The sequence below is a fragment of the Leopardus geoffroyi genome, chromosome E2 (assembly GCF_018350155.1).
Source record: "Leopardus geoffroyi isolate Oge1 chromosome E2, O.geoffroyi_Oge1_pat1.0, whole genome shotgun sequence".
In the NCBI taxonomy this organism is placed as follows: domain Eukaryota; kingdom Metazoa; phylum Chordata; class Mammalia; order Carnivora; family Felidae; genus Leopardus; species Leopardus geoffroyi.
In genome coordinates this window covers 34,535,367-34,551,837 of record NC_059335.1, presented here as the reverse complement: position 1 = coordinate 34,551,837, position 16,471 = coordinate 34,535,367, and the positions used below count along the sequence as shown (strand labels likewise).

The following is a 16,471-nucleotide window of genomic DNA, read 5'->3' as shown; positions in this document are numbered from 1 at the left end:
CTGGGCTCCAAGGGCAAAGGAAGGAGTGGGTGAGACCCAGCCATGGGGAGCCCCCCTCCCTCCACCATGGGTCTTTCCCCACAGGCCAGAGCCAGTGGAAAAAGCGGCTATGGGGAGAAGGGAAGAAGACGCATTTCCTACTGGGAACTTTCTGTTTTCTCTCCCAAACAGGAAGTCAGTCCCAGAAGGGGCTGAAATGCTGCCTGCCCTTTGACCCCCAGGAGCTAGGCCCTCACAGCAGCCCTGAGAGCCGCCTCCCCAGGCCCCGGGCAGACCTGCCGGTAAGGCGGGCTTCCCCAGACTCCCTGGCACCCCTGGAGAGAGTGTTGAGCAGGGACCCCATTCCAGCCCATCTGCGGGCAGGGCCGCTCCCGAGAACGGCAGTGAGTAGAGGGTCTGGCCTCCCCCATCAGCCTCCAAGGGAAGATCAAAGTCTCGGGGGTGGGGGGTGGGGGTGCAGACACGGAACTGGAAGATTCTCCAGGCCTGGAATGTGCTGCCTCCCTGCTCACAGTCTGTTCGTCCTGCGTTCGCGGTAGTGGCGGCAGCAGCTTTGGCTCACGTGATACTTTGAAAACTGTATTAAATGCATTGCTAATATGAGCAATGGGAAGCTTCTCAGAAAAATGCGGGTTTCCTTCTCATGAGGAATCGGCACATTGGACCACGTCGGGTTCATGCTCACACGTGACTGCAGCCGCTGGGCGGAGGGGCAGGTGCTGCCTGGCACAGGCACCTGGGCGGGCCATAGTCCCCACTGCTCCCTGCAGCCTTACTCTGCGTGCACCTCATTCACATCACTGCCCGGCCCCCGGAGGCACCTCAAGGTTTTTCCTCGGGTCCGGTCCAGTCTCTCCTTGAACAGGTGAGGGAACTGACCAAGAAGGGGAGACACTGGCCCAGGGTCAGGGTGAGGTATAGTCAGTCCAGGGACACATGTCAGCCATGAGCTCGGAACTCTTACCGGCTCCTGGTCAACACAGGGGTGACTTCCGAGAACGGGTAACCGTGTTGAGCCACGCCGTGCACTTCACACCCGCTGAGGCAGGCGCTACCATCATCTTCCCACTTTTCACCGAGGATGCAGAGCCTCAGAGGGGGCAAGTAACTATCCCAAGGCCACACAGCTGGTTGGTGGTGATGTTGCCATTCCAGGTCCGATGGATCCGAGGCCAGAGTCCGAGCTCTCGAGGACGGCTCCCTACCCCACCTCTCCAAGGCAAGGCCCCACGTGGTGCAGCCCCTGCCCTCCCCTGCAGCCCTACCCCACTCCACTTCTCCAGAGACCCTGCAGCTCCAGCCAAGTGGCACCCCCTACTGCCACCAGCCTTGCCCCTCCCCCATCAAAGCCCCACCAGTCCTTCAAAACTCAGCCTACTTTGTTCATTCTTAGAGTCTTAAGGGGTTGTGTACTCGTCTGCTTCTCCTGCCTGCCCCACCAGATGCTCCTGGAAGCCAGAGAATCCTGCCAGCAGCCGTCACGGTAGCCTCGACTGAGTGGGCATCTTTGAAAGAGGGAAGGGAGGAAGGAAGGAAGGACAGATGGATGGAAGGTATGGTAGAAGGCTGGAGCTGGAACAGGAAAGAGAGGGAGGGAGGGAGAAGGATGGATGGTTGGATGATATGATAGAAGTCTGAAGCTAGAACAGGAAGGAAGGAAGGAAGGAAGGAAGGAAGGAAGGAAGGGAGGAAGGGAAGGGAGGGAGGGAGGAAGGAAGGAAGGAAGGAAGGAAAGGGAAGGGAGGAAGGGAAGGGAGGGAGGGAGGAAGGAAGGAAGGAAGGAAGGAAAGGGAAGGGAGGAAGGGAAGGGAGGGAGGGAGGGAGGAAGGAAGGAAGGAAGGAAGGAAGGAAGGAAGGAAGGAAGGAAAGGGAAGGGAGGAAGGGAAGGGGAGGGAAGGGAGGCAGGGAGGGAGGGAGAAGGATGGATGGTTGGATGATATGATAGAAGTCTGAAGCTAGAACAGGAAGGAAGGAAGGAAGAAGGAAGGAAGGAAGGAAGGAAAAGAAGGGAGGAAGGGAAGGGAGGAAGGGGAGGGAGGGAGGAAGGAAGGAAGGAAGGAAAGGAAGGGAGGAAGGGAAGGGAGGGAGGGAGGAAGGAAGGAAGGAAGGAAGGAAGGAAAGGGAAGGGAGGAAGGGAAGGGGAGGGAAGGGAGGCAGGGAGGGAGGGAGAAGGATGGATGGTTGGATGATATGATAGAAGTCTGAAGCTAGAACAGGAAGGAAGGAAGGAAGAAGGAAGGAAGGAAGGAAGGAAGGAAGGAAAAGAAGGGAGGAAGGGAAGGGAGGAAGGGGAGGGAGGGAGGAAGGAAGGAAGGAAGGAAAGGAAGGGAGGAAGGGAAGGGAGGGAGGGAGGAAGGAAGGAAGGAAGGAAGGAAGGAAAGGGGAGGGAAGGGAGGCAGGAAGGGAGGGGGATGGATGGCTTGGTAGAAGGCTGAAGCCAGAACCACCCCCCAAATCCAGCCCCACTGCATTACCTGCAGGACTGGTCCTGGATGGGACTCTGTGCTGGTCAGATAAGAAGTCTCCCAGGGTAGAGGGCCGAGTACAAAAGCAGCAGCAGCCCGGGGGTGGTGGTGCCAGGCCTCTCCTCACAGGCCTGGGGTGCCCAGACAGGCTAGAGAACCGGCTGGGCCAGACTGCCCCACCCAGCCCCTCCTCCCCCTGCAGGGACAGGCTGGGGGCTCTGGAGTCAGTCCTCTGAAGGCTCGGCCTCCTGACGTCATTTTGCCAACCCGACTCTACTGGGCAGCCCCCGGGGTCGCCTGAATTGAGAGCGTACCGTACCTGGGAGTGACCCTCCCCCGTGCGCCCCAGCCCTCCGGATAAACATGGTATCGGGCCCCAGCTCTTTCCAATTGGCCGTCTGCTGGCTTCTATCCCTCTGGGCTTTCATTTCCCGATCTGAAAATGAGGACAGTAGCACCTGGGTTGTTCAAACCCACGTCCAACAACACGACTTTACTGCTAGTATTGTTTTCCTGGCTTTCCCTATGCTCTGCATCCCCCCCCAAGAATCCAGCGCCCTGTCTGCCTGGGGCCTGCCAGCCACCCTGGGCACCCCTCTGGGGCAGCGGGAGGGACCTCGGACGCAGAGGCAGCACCCATCAACCAGCTGCAGCTCTCGGCACCCCCCCACCACCACCTAGCTCCTCCGCCTACTAATTGCAGGGTTGCAAGATGCCAGCTGCCTCCCAGGCCCCAGGCGGGCCCCTCCCAATGGAGCGGGGCTCCCCGGAAAGCCTCCCAGTTCTCCTCCAACCCCACAGACCCAGCTGCATTGGGGGTTGTCTCCATGGTGCTCGGGCCACCCCCACTTCCGCAGGAGGTAGCCTTCCTCTGTGGCTTTCCCCTTTCCCAGGCTTCCTGAAGTCAGAGAGGAGCATCCTAGCCCCCCCTTCCCCCACTCAAGAACTAGCCGTGGCTCCCCACTGCTGGACAAATACAGCCTCGCTCCACATCCTGGCCCTGGGAGTGCTCTCTACATGCTCTTAAGCACGTGCCCCAAGTGGCCTTGGTTTCAGGTCCCTGTGACTCTACGATAAAGTCCAGACAGGCCCCTTGCTGTGGCCTCTCTCCCATCCCCACTGGCTTTGCCAGCACTGTCTCCACACCTGCATCAGTGGCCTGGGACTGCGTGACAGTTCCTGGCAAGCTGCTCACACCTGGCCCTCCAGCTCTGAGGGCCCAGGTCCTGCCTCTGGGAACCTGGATCTCCCCAGGAGGGAGGGAGAGGGTCCTTCAGAGCGGACGCCCTCCGCCAGCTGTCATTTCATGTTTATATAGGTGCACAAGGGCATGATGGGGAAAACGAGGCCCAGAGACGGAAGGGACCAGCCAGGAGAGGACAGGGCTGGGACTGGAACCCAGGCAAATCTAAAGGCCGTTGTTCTCAGCTACAGCCATCAGCACAGGGCTGAGCCGGTTCAGAGCAGGCAGGAGGGAGGCAGGAGGGAGCTAATGACGGAAAGGACCTCTGACGTCAAGCCCTCTTCCCTTCAGAGACTCTGCAAGGCCCTCTCTCATCCAGCAGCCCACTTCATCCTCTAAGGTAGGCAGCTCGGAGTTGGGGATCTCACTACCTGGATGGGTAAACTGAGGTTTAGAGGGCGAAGTGTGACCTGGGACTCCCTGGGCCCTTTTAATAGGGTTGTGACCCTTCACTCCTTTGACCTCCTCCATTATTATAATAACTCGAGACAGCACAGCCAAACAGATGTGCCTTCACCTTTACCACTAATAGGCAGGAAGCTCTGCCTCCGTGGGCCTCAGTTTCCACAGATGTACCATGGGGTGCCGTAGGGATTAGAAAGCACGTTTGCCAAGCTCCCAGCATGAGGTTCAGCTCCCAGCAGGACTGTTCGCTTTTGTCCCAGGACCCTGCCACGTCTGTGTGGAAGGCCAGTGCACTTGTCCGTACGGGGTGGGGACCTTTGTCGGGGATCTGCCTCTGCCTGCATGTACCACCCACCCAGCCACGCTCCGCTCCCCCCGCCCTCCGTCCAATCTCAGGAAGTTCCACCTGACCACCCACCCAGTTGCCCAGGTATCTTGATTTCAGGATGGAATGGGGTTCAGCGAGGTCGCACTGGAAAGCAAAGGCAGCTTTGTCTGTTCCTGGACCACAGCCTCCCCGCCACCAACCCCACCCTGTTGGCTGAAATGATGTGTGTAACAAAATCCCTGGAGATTTGGCCGGTGGGTGTCTCTTACAAGATGAAGTTTATCTGATCACCCCGTTCCCCCCAAGGGCTGACCAGAGGAATCTGCCAAGCTAAGGAGGACAGAGAAAAAAGGGGCCACACCAGGCAGTCGACCTCTTCTTTTGATGCTCATGGCAGCCCAGTGAGGCATCACAATTATTCTCCCACCTCACCGGGTGAGAAAACTGAGGCTGAGGCCCCCAGCAGCTTCCCCAGGTGTCACAGCAACTAAGAGGCAGGATTTGAACCAGGGCCACCACTGTCCGGAACAGACGCTGGGACCTCTGTACCAGCGGCTCCTGGTGCACTTTGCAAGTAACAGGTGCCCCTCCCCGGCCTCCGGGCCCTCGGAGGTCTGCGTGGCATCCCCCTTCCTCTCTTGCCATGTCCCTCTCATTCACTGTGTCCCAGCCCACTGGCCACCTGTTTACTCCTTCAGTGCCCCAAACCCGTTCCCGCCCCCAGTCTGCAGGCACGCTGTTCCTTCTGCCCTGAAACATCTTCCCCTCCTTCACATCCTTCCCTGGCTCCTCTAGCCACACAGATATTCCCTCTCCTATGCCCATTAACCTCCATCCCAGTCCCTTGACATTGATTTTTCTGGATGACTTCTCCTTTTGTAATTGCCCATTTATTCACCTGGCTGGTGCTGACTTCCTGCTCCCCTGTCAGCCCGTGAATTCTCTGAGGGCTAGAATTCTTGGTCCTTTTTAGTCACCTTCGTATCCCCCAGTGCCTACGCCTGCCACACAGCAGGACCTCACTGAGTGTTCAACGAACGAATGAATGAATGAGTGAATGGAGGAACGAATGAATGAATGACCTTCCGTGCTCCGTCTCAGGCGCCTGCTCTGGGTGGCCCAAGGCCAGTCCCAGAGGTTCAGGTCAGTCAAAGGCAGCAAGAGATGAAGTTATAAACCAGAGCAGGCAGATGGAGTGTGCAAAGTTTTTTGAGAGGAAACTCAAAGATGCGGTGCTATTAAAAATTGATATTTCAATGAGATAATCCCGCTCCTAGGCTTTTAATTGATTGTCTAAAAAGCCTTCCTCTGTTGTTATGCTTCTTTATTTGCAGGGACCATTAATTTTTCTATGGACGATCAAACCCAGATAGAGTGGAAGGGCTACCGCACAGCTGATCCCAAAACAGTAACCAAGGCGCCAGGGACAACATCTGGGGGTCGACCAGGACAGGTGAGATGGCCATGGCGCTGGCCTTGGCTCTAGATGCTGGGAGAAGGGGAAGCCCCTGCACGTCCTGAACACACACGTGCACCTGCCACTGCCCCTGGCCCCCCGGCAGTTTGGGAAGGGAGGAGGAGCAGGTAGGGGCTCCGCAAGGATGCTGGGCAACCACCGTGAGGCAGAGCCCGCTCTGGGAGTGGGGACCCCTGGGATTCCCCCCTTGCCACCGGTGGCCAGTCCCCCACCACCCCAGGCCTCTGTTCCCCCTCTGTCCCTTGCAGGGCGTGGCTAGAGGTGGACAAGGAAGAGCGGGAGGGTGGGAGGCAGGGCATCTAAGGTCTGTCATTTCTTCCCTAAAAGGGTGGCAATGGCACCGATCTCGATGGGAGGCTTTGAGGCCCAAGCACAGAGCCAGGAAGGGCCATGGTTGCTCACACTGTTGTTAACCTCAGCATTCCTCTCCTGGCTCTATGGGCAGCCCTCAGATCTGCACCCCCTGGCCCAGGGTGACCTTGGCCACCTCCTTTCCCTTTCCTCTGGCTCTGAATCAGCCTTTGTGCTCTTCTGCAAAGCTTGTGGCCACAAAGGTGTTCTGTGCGCACCCGTCTGCCGGATCTCTGGCCGCGTCTGCTTCTTCCCCCTGCCCTGTCCATCCACTCCGTCAGCCTGCCAGGCAGCCTCAGAGAGGCCCCAGAGGGTCCCAGCTACAGTGGCAGTGAACCAGGGCTGGGCTGGGCTGTGCTGGGTTGGGTTGGCCCTTGGCTCTTTCTTAACTGACACACCCACGAGCTGGCGTCCCTCACCTCCTTTCTGCTGCTCCATACCCCTAACACACCTCTTTTCTAGACGGGAGAGACCGCCAAGGAAGGCTGGCTTCATGGGCCTGTGCCCTGTGCAGTCACACTGGGCCCTGTCCTTGGGAGGACCTCATGCTTGCTTTAATGCTCTGTTGTTGCCAGCTTGCAATGAGCGATTCTAAAGGGAGCCCCATGTTTTCATTTTGCACTAGGTGTCGTAGCAGGGACCTTGTCGCTGCCAAGGGACCAATCCGCTTCAGGGCATGGCCAGGGGGTGGGTCCCCAGGACAGAGCACCCCTGCCTTTAGACATCACTGAAGGTCCGGCCTTATCCCCACATCTTTCCCCCGACCTTACCCATGTCTCCCCCACTGAGAAGCCCTCCTGGCTCTCACCACTCCGCCAGAGGACGAGCACAATCGTGGGGAATGACTTCTCCAGGCATCTCTCCGTCTCCGACTTGGGGTGGGGGCTCACAGAGAGGCAAGGGCGTCCTCAAATCTACGTGTTTCCCCCAGATAGGTATGACTCCTGTCAAGTGGAAGTATGGATGCCTCAGAGCAGGTGAGGCACAGGTTCATTTAAACGATTCGTGGAATTCATTATAGCCTTTGGTCAATATGCGTTTTCTTCAGGCAGCGGACACAACCGTGTTGGCCTTACGTGTACTGGGAAAGTTTTCTCCGGTGTATGTCCCCGAGGGGCAAAGGGGTAGAAATCCTCCGCACGGCAAACTGGCACAATGCAAGAAAAACCGGTCACATGTAGAACCCTATCCTAAGGAAGGCTGCAGGGTGAGTGAAAAATGAGATTTGAACGTAGCACACAACGTGGGCTTGGTATTCTCTCCGTACGTGTGGAAGAATCGACACCGTGGTGTTAGTCTCTGGGTCTTTCTTTTTTCTTTTCTTTATTTTTATTTTATTTACTTACATATTTATTTATTTATTTATTTATTTATTTATTTATTTATTTATTTATTTATCTTTGAAAGAGAGAGAGAGAGAGAGAGCAAGCATGGCAGGGGCAGAGAGAGAAAGGCGGAGAGAGAATCCCAAGCAGGCTCTGCACTGTCAGCACGGAGCCCGATGCGAGCTCAATCCCACAAACTGTGAGATCGTGACCTGAGCCGAGATCAAGAGTCTGACACTTAACCGACTGAGCCACCCAGACGCCCAGGTTTTTCTTCTTTCTTATCCCTGACTCTCTTGGCTCCCAGTGGCTAGTCACCAAGGAGTCAGAGACGCTTGACTTCCTGAGGATCCCTCAGATCTGTCCCCTGCCACCACCCCTCTCACTCCCCTAGCCACACCACCTCTCACCTGCAAAACTTGTCTTCCCTTCCTGTCTTGCTCCCCACAATTCCATTCAGGCCCCTCCATCTATCCTCTCAGGGCAGCCAGAAGGATTTTTTTCAACATGCAAATTGGATCCTGTCTCCTTCCCTGTTTGAAAAGCTTTGACTTGGGACGCCTGGGTGGCTCAGTTGTTTAAGCATCCCACTTTAGCTCGGGTCATGATCTCGCGGTCCATGAGTTTGAGCCCCGCAGCAGGCTCTGTGCTGACATCTCAGAGCCTGAAGCCTGCTTCGGATACTGTGTCTCCCTCTGTCTCTGCCTCTCCCCTGCTCATACACTCACCTCCCCCCTCCTCTCTCTGTCTCTCAAAAATAAACAAACATTGACAAAAAATTTTTTTAAACCCTTGACAAATTCTCCATTTCTATTAAGATGGACACCAAACCCTTGAACTGGCCTTCAAGACTCTGTGTGGCCAGCCGCACCTAGCACCACACTGCCCCTGTTCCCTCTGTGTTTCAACCACTCTGGCCTCCTCCCACAGTCTTATACAGAGCAGGATCTCTTGTGCCACAGGGCCTTTGCATGTGCGGTTCCGCCCATCCGAGAACACCCTCCCTCCCCTCTTCACCTAGTTAACTCACTCTTTTGCTTTCATCACTTCCTCTGTCCTCTGTACACCTTCCTAGACATGTCAGCTCTCCCCATCTCTTCTAGCCCCAGATAACCCCTCCCTCACCCTCTCTGCCCTTCCCACAGTTGCAGCTGTGACTGAGTTTTTAGATCAATGCCTATCACTTTCACTAGACCATGAACTCCTCAAGGGCCAGGTTGTTCTTGTTGTGTCCAGTGCTTGGCACAGAGTAGGTGCTCACACGTTTGTTGAATGAGCCAATGAACCAGTGAGGGAGGGAAGGCTGACCCAAGCACTCAGCCTCCCTCCATTGCTGGCTAGCATGCCTGTCCAGGGAACAGCTTGTCAGACCTATTAGCATATCACACGAGTGTTCAGGAAGGCGGCCCAGAGAGAAGCGGCCTCAGACAGAGCTGTGCACGGGGAGGCGGGGCTGGAACTCTGCCTCCTTCCTGAGAGCAGCTCTCTGCATCCATCGGAAATCGCCCCTGGCCCAGCCTCCTTTGGAGGAAGCGGAGGGAGCAAGGGGGCCCCATCTCCTTCCTCTCCACCGCCCTCCTGGTCATTCCCCTTTGATGTGAAGGTTCCTGGGGAGGCTGGTTTGTGTCACTGTGGAGCTGGGGGAGAGAGACAGTCTGGGGCTCGTTTTAACTGGTGAACTGGCCCAGATCTTCGTGCTCTCCTACAGCGGAGAAGCCGGGAGTTCCCACAAATGCCATCCTCCCCCAACAACATTTGAAAAGAATCCACCAATCTGATGACGTGGTGGTTTGCCTGGGGGTTCCGGGGACTCCTCCAGCCTCCAGATCCCATCTCGTATGACACTGGCTCTGCTGAGCCCACCCTTCCCCCCCCCCCCCCAGAGCAGACCTGGGGATGGGGGTGGGGTGGGGTGAGGGGCTTGCAGGTGGTCCCCTGGGGGACCACCATGGAGCAAAGACTCCCATCTTTCTAGGTCATGTCAAGGCCCCAAGAAACAGAGACCCCACAGTCTCTAGTTCAAGTTCTGACATGGCTACCTCATCTTGAACTGATTCCTCTATTTACCGGGCCTCAGTTTTTCTACCCGGGAAATGGGGACTGTGATTGACACTCTGGATTGCCACTGTGAGGTTCAAAGGCCAGTATGGTGTTTTCCCCAGTGTCAACGCACATCACCACGGCGAACAGGATGATGTGGGCCACACTCCGTGGAACAGCCCGAACCAACATGGGTTGTGCAATGAGAAAGCAATTCTCTGCTCCTTTTTCTTTTCATCCTTTGCCGACTTGCCAAGGAAAGTCTCAGACAAGCGGTAGGTAGTGTGGGTTCAGTACCAACTTGCTCAGCTCCTTTTTAACAGGAGCCTGTCAGGCAGGCAATGCGAGCCAGCGCACATTTAATGCGTTTGTTTTATTTTTGAGGTATTTTGTCAATACTGATTGTTCTCAAAGCAAAAGAAAAATGTGAGTGGATTTCAAATATTGAGCAAATAACAGTACAGGAGATGCATGAATTGGGCCCAAAATCACGTGGTTGGAGTGGCTGGGGCTGGGGAAATACTGCGGTGGTGTGGATGGAAATACTCTGTAAGCCGTCAAGTGATGTGCAAACACGGAGCAGGGGCGAGGGACCCGGAAGGGTCAACACCGGAGAAGGGCTTTGCAGTTCCTGGGAGAAAATCTCAGGGCACTGTTTATGATTTAAAAATAGTAACACGTGATAACATTCTGCGCACCAGGTGCTGGGCAGATACTTCCACAGATAGTATTTTATGTAACCTTCGTTGTTCCATCGGGGGCGGGGGGGGGGGGGGCGGAAATTGAGTTTCCAGATGGTGAAGGGTCTTGCAACAGAGCCGGGATCGTCCCCCAGGTGCTTCCCTGCCTCTGTCCTCAGAATTTCCAAGTGTCTTGGAATGCTCCCTCCTTCCTGCCCACTCCCCACCAGCGGGCACCTGGGTCTGGCCCTGAGGCCTGGGTTGTCCCCGGCACCCAGATGGGTAATCAGAGTCCAGTGGATAAGTCTCCCAGAGCACTGTGCCCACACCCCGCCCCCAAACAACCCACTCGAAGCGGGGGCGGGGGGAGGGAGTGGCAGAGGGAATAATCACATCCCTTAATTCCAACTAACGGCTTTTGTACTTAAATAATTAAAAAAAAATTTTTTTTAATGTTTATTTACTTTTAAGAGACAGAGTGCGTGCGAGCAGGGGAGAGGCAGAGAGAGAGGGAGACACAGAATCCAAAGCAGGCTCCAGGCTCTGAGCTGTCAGCACGGAGCCCGATGTGGGGCTCGAATTCACAGACCACGAGATCATGACCTGAGCCGAAGTCAGATGCTTAACCGACTGAGCCACTCAGGTGCCCCTGAATTTTTCAGTTAAAAAATTACCGGGGTGCCTGAGTGGCTCAGTCGGTTAGGCATCCGACTCTTGATATCGGCTCAGGTCACGATCTCACACTTTGTGAGTTCTGGCCCCACGATGGGCTCTGTGTCAGCACAGAGCCTGATTAGAATTTTTTCTTAGAATTTCTCTTAGAATTCTCTAAGCAGAATTTTCTGCTTAGAATTGTCTCTGCCCCTACCCCAGTCATGCTCTCTCTCTCTCAAAATAAATAAACTTAAAAAAAAATTTTTTTTTTAAAAGAAAGAAAAATTCACATGTGGCCATTGTAGGAAACTTCAAAAACTAACAGGCAAAAATAAATACTCTGGACGAGGACTATAACCTGTTTGAGGAACACCCCACGGGCAGGATCCTGTTCCAAGGGCTTTGTATGTATTTCCTCAGAATTTATCACCCCCACTGTACAGACAGCAAAACTGAGGCACAGAGAAGCTAGGGAAGTTACCCAAGCAGTGAAAGCAAAGCTTGAACGAGTTGGTTGGTTCCAGAGCCTATATGCTTAAGCCACGGCCCTTCTCTGCCTGGGGCCCTCCTGTGCAGAGAACAGTCTCTCAAGCAGGCCATGTGGGGTTTGCAACCCCTCCCTCCCATCACTCTCCACTGTAGCGGCTCAAGTTCATTCCCTCCCAGACACACTGGGCCACGAGCAACTGAAAACCCTGATGATGCTCAGGCAAAAAGCAATGCTCGTCTCCCAACCTAGAAAGAGTGTTGGCTGCAGAATAAAAAACGTCAGAAAACAAAATCAGTCTGCCTGGTGGGGCCAGAGTGGCTGGTGAGCTCAGCAGGCTTTGGGCTAAAGGAGCTAATAAAGCCAACACAGCAGGAGACCAGGATGCTGCCCAACCCTGCCCCAGCCCCAGGCCCAGCATCGGAGCCCACTGAACGGGGCTGGAGCCACTGGCCGTGAGCTGGAGAGCTGTGCCCACTTGTGTGCCACCCTCACTGAACCTCCCCTGGCCGACACTGGAGGACAGAGCAGGGCATTCACTCATAAATTTGATTTTAAGCGTGAGGGCCATCAGGTTCCGGGAGGGGAAAGGATTTGCCAATGGCCTCACAGCCAGAGGTCTGCAGGCTCCATTAAAAAAAAAAAAAAAAAAAATCTTTTTTTAATGTTTATTCATTTTTAAGAGACAGTGAGCAGGGGAGGGGCAGAGAGAGAGAGAGAGACACACGCACACACAGAATCCGAAGCAGGCTCCAGGCTCTGAGCTGTCAGCACAGAGCCTAATGCAGGGCTTGAACCCACAAACCATGAGATCGTGACCTGAGCCTGAGCCAACATCGGAAGCCCAACCGGCTAAGCCACCGAGCCACCCCTGTAGGCAATATTTAAAAAGGCTTTTCCCCGAGATTCACAGCGGCCCAGCCTCCCCTACCTGCACCTACCCCCAAGGGTTGAACGAACACCTCCTTCGGACAACGTCTGAGTTCAGATTTGGAAACTTGATCTTAAAAAGATTGTTCAGAGTAGTATTTTGCAAATATGTAATTTTAGGTAGCATGTGGATGAAACAGTTGCATATTTTGGGATGTGATATATATATATGTGTATGTGTGTACAATCTGTTGTGAAATGTTCTATTGCGATATGGGTATGTGTGTGTTTGGTTTTTTTTTAATTTATTTTTTATTTTTTTTTTAATTTTGGAGAGGGAGAGAACAGGGGAGAATGGCAGAGGGGGAGAGAGAGAGAGAGAGAGAGAGAGAGAGAGAGAAAGAAAGAAAGAAAGAAAGAAAGAAAGAAAGAAAAAGAATCTCAAGCAGGCTCTGTGCTTAGCATGGAGTCCAGTGTGTGGCTTGATCCCACGACCCTGGGATCATGGCCTACCTGAGCTGAAATCAAGAATCAGATGCTTGGGGCACCTGAGTGGCTCAGTCAGTTAGGCGTCTGACTTCAGCTCAGGTCATGATCTCCAGCTTGTGGGTTTGAGCCCCATGTCGGGCTCTGTGCTGACAGCTCAGAGCCTGGAGCCTGCTTCAGATTCTGTGTCTCCCTCTCTCTCTCTGCCCTCCCTCACTCACACTCTGTCTCTCTCTCTCTCTCAAAAAATAAACATTGAGAAACAAATTTTAGAATCACATGCTCAACCGACTGAGCCACCCAGGCACCCCTATATGTGTCTGTTTTTGTAATCATACGATATATATTCTTTTTTTTTTTTGTCTGCCTTCTTTCATTTTCTCTTAGCATAATTATTTTGAGATTCATCCGTATCATTGCCTCTATCAGTAGTTTGTTCCTTTTATTGCTGTCGTATTTCACCCTATGTATATATCTATAAAGTTAGTAAAAAATGCAAACTAATATAGAGTGACAGGAAGCAAACTGGGGACTGACAGGGGTGAAGGAGGGGCAGAGGAGGGATGAGAGGAAGGGAAGCAACTGTGGAATGATGGACATGTTCACTGTCGTGGCTGTACTGATGAGTATACCTATGTCAAAACGCATTACACCATGCGTTTTAAATATGTGCACTTTGCTGTGTGTCAGTTACACTTCCACAAAGCTTTAGCGTATGCAAAACACACAATATCTACATATATAGTATTATGTATGAACTGGCACTCATCCAACCTGTGATTTGATGAACAGTATTACTTAGTTCAAGGGCAAAGCAGGGATGGTATTTATGGTTTTTTACCTTTAGTGAGTTGGCATTTTTGCTTCTGGAAAGATAAAGTAGTTCCACTTTTCTCTATTCCTCCCACTAAGTATAAGGAAAACCCCTGGAACTTCTATGTAAAACAAATACAAGAAGACTCTGAAAAGCAGCAAGAAGAAGGCAGACAGGCTAGGGAAGGTGGGATCCCAGCAAGAACACAGTGGTGAGTTCCCTGGATTTTCATTTGGCCTCATACATTGCATACTTGGACCTGAAGAAGTCAGCAACCCGGAAATGCCAATGGGCACAAACAACCAAAAACTCCAACAAAAGCCTACTCTGTCTAGCGAAAGGACCAAGAAAGGGGCATCCTGCCAAGACAGAAAACTTTGAGACAATAACCATCTACTCCAGCCAAAGACAAAAAACAAAACAAAATTCCTGTGGCCCCACCCTCACCCATACCAGTAAAGGCTCAACTGGGGAGCCTAGTCTTCAACCCTCAGCAGTCTCCCCCAGCCAACAATGGGGCTCCCGGCTGCCATGCCAGTAGATACCACATGGGGAGCCTCGGCTTCCACTTGACCTGGAAATATTGAGGCACCCCTCTCCCTTTTCTCTGGGGCGGTATCAGGAAGTCTAGTGCAAAGTCATGACTTTCACCACCACCCAGTGGCAATGAGGCCACCTCCTAACTGGTGTCAGTAGAGGACAGCCCTGCCCAAGAAGAATGAGGACTCCTGCACCCCCACTTGCCAACAGAAGCAGAGCAGACAACCTAAACTTCTATCTTCACCTGGCTGTAACCAGGTGGTGGCCGCCCCCTACCACCTCCCCACCCCTCTGTGGGAGCAGAATCAGACAATGCCAGCTAAGACAGAAAGCTTAAATAAAATCTAGAGTCTCATACTATGAATGTGTCCAGATTTCAAAACGTCACTCATACCAAGAATCAGAAAGGTCACAGATGAATAAGAAAAGACAACCAATGAATTTCAACACCGAAATGACAGAGATGTTAGAATTGTCTGACAAAGCTTTTGAAGCATCCGTGATTTAGAAAAAATGGTTGAATGAACAATCACAAATACACTTGAAACAAATGAAAAAATAAAACATCTCAGCAAACAAACAGAAGGTGTAAAGAAAGCTAAATGGAAATTTTAGCTGAAATAAAATCACTGAAATAAAAAACTGAAATAAAAAGTTTTTTATTTCAATCACTGAAATAAAAAAGTCAGTGGGTGGGCTCAACAGCAGAATAAAGGAGACAGTGGAAAGAACCAGTGAACTGGAAGATGGAACAATAGAAATTGCTCAATTTGAACAACAGAGAGAAAATAGACTAGGAAAAAAAAAAAGCAACAGAGCCTCAGGACTTGTAGGACTGTAACAGAAGATTTAATATTTGTTTCATCAGAGTCCCGGAAGGAGAGGAGAAAGAAGACAGGTCTGAAATAGTCATTGAAGAAATAATGACTGGAAACATCTCAAATTTGGTAAAGGATGTAAACCTACAGATTCAAGAAGCTGAATGAATGCCAAAGAAGACGATCCAAACACAGCCACTCCAAAATTAAACTTCTGAAAACTAAAGATGAAGGGAAAAAATCTTGAAAGCAGCCAGAGGAAAACAACAGCCTAGGTATAGGAGGGAAACAATTGGAATGACAATAGATTTCTCAACAGAAACCATGGAGGCCAGAAGAAGAGGCAAAATATTTTTCAAGTGCTGAAAGAAGAAACTGGTAACCCAGAATCCCATACCCAGTGGCAATGTTCTTCAGGAATAAGGGAAAACCTAGACATTTTCAGATGAAGGAAAACTAAGAGAATTTATACTTACCCTGAAAAAAAAAATGACTAAAGGGAATTCTCTAAACTGAAAGAAAACAATAAAGGAAGGAGCTTTAGAACATCAAGAGGGATGAGGGGCGCCTGGGTGGTTCAGTCGGTGGGGCGTCTGACTTTGGCTCAGGTCATCTCACGGTTTATGAGTTCGAGCCCCACGATGGGCTCTGCACTGGCAGCTCAGAGCCTGGAGCCTGCTTTGGATTCTGTGTCTCCCTCTCTCTGCCTCTTCCCCAGCTCACACTCTCTCTGTCTCTCAAAAATAAATAAACATTTTTTAAAAATTGAAAAAAAAAAAAAGAACATCAAGAGGGATGAAAGAACACGGTAAGCAAAAATATGGGCAAATACAATCGTCTTTCTCTTCTTGAGTTTGAGTTTTCTAAACTATGTTTGACAGTTAAAGCAAAAATTATTACACTTCCTGATGTGGTTCTAAAATAAAAGGAAGAGAAAAATTGAAAGGCAATTAAATTATAAATGGAGGAGGGTAGAGGGATCTAGAGGGAGGTAAGCAGCAAGCAAAATCATCAAACTCAAACTCAAACTCAAACTGGCAAACTCATCTGTGCCAGTAGACCGTGATAAGTTACAGACATGATGTAATACCTAGAGCATTCACTAAAAAGCTATACAAAAAGACACACTCAAAAACATAATAGCTAAATCAAAGTGGAATTGAAAAATGTTCAAATAACTCATGAGAAGCAGGAAAAAGAAAACATAGACATGAAAAAAAGGAACAGACAAAACAAAAATTGAAATGGCAGATTGAAGCTCTACCATATTAATAATTACACTAAATGCAAATGGTCTAAATACATCAATTAAAAGGTAGATATTGCCAGACTGGATTAAAAACCATGAACCAAGGGGCACCTGGGTGGCTCAGTCAATTGTCTGACTTTGGCACAGGTCATGATCTCACAGTTCAGGGGTTCAAGCCCCTCATCGGGCTCTCTGCTATCTGTCAGCTCAGAGCCCGTTTTGGATCCTCTGTCCCCCTC

The 16,471-nt window shown here is 51.8% G+C and overlaps 1 protein-coding gene across 1 annotated transcript; it reads left to right on the top strand.

Annotated features, from left to right (window-relative positions):
- Positions 1–677: 677 nt before the first annotated feature.
- Positions 678–7,535, top strand: LOC123579213. The gene is made up of 7 exons (XM_045442875.1): positions 678–865; positions 984–1,219; positions 1,443–1,553; positions 4,000–4,048; positions 4,374–4,543; positions 5,776–5,894; positions 7,318–7,535. The coding sequence occupies exons 1-7, from the start codon at positions 678–680 to the stop codon at positions 7,489–7,491; spliced, it is 1,047 nt and encodes a 348-aa protein (XP_045298831.1). The 3' UTR covers positions 7,492–7,535.
- Positions 7,536–16,471: the final 8,936 nt, after the last annotated feature.

Excerpts from the sequence above, each read along its gene's own strand:
- LOC123579213 (XM_045442875.1), top strand. The coding sequence starts at position 678 with ATGCTCACACGTGACTGCAGCCGCTGGGCGGAGGGGCAGGTGCTGCCT. Across the intron at positions 866-983 it reads TCCAGTCTCTCCTTGAACAG|GGGTGACTTCCGAGAACGGG; the intron begins GTGAGGGAACTG and ends TGGTCAACACAG. Across the intron at positions 4,049-4,373 it reads AGCCCACTTCATCCTCTAAG|GACCCTGCCACGTCTGTGTG; the intron begins GTAGGCAGCTCG and ends CTTTTGTCCCAG.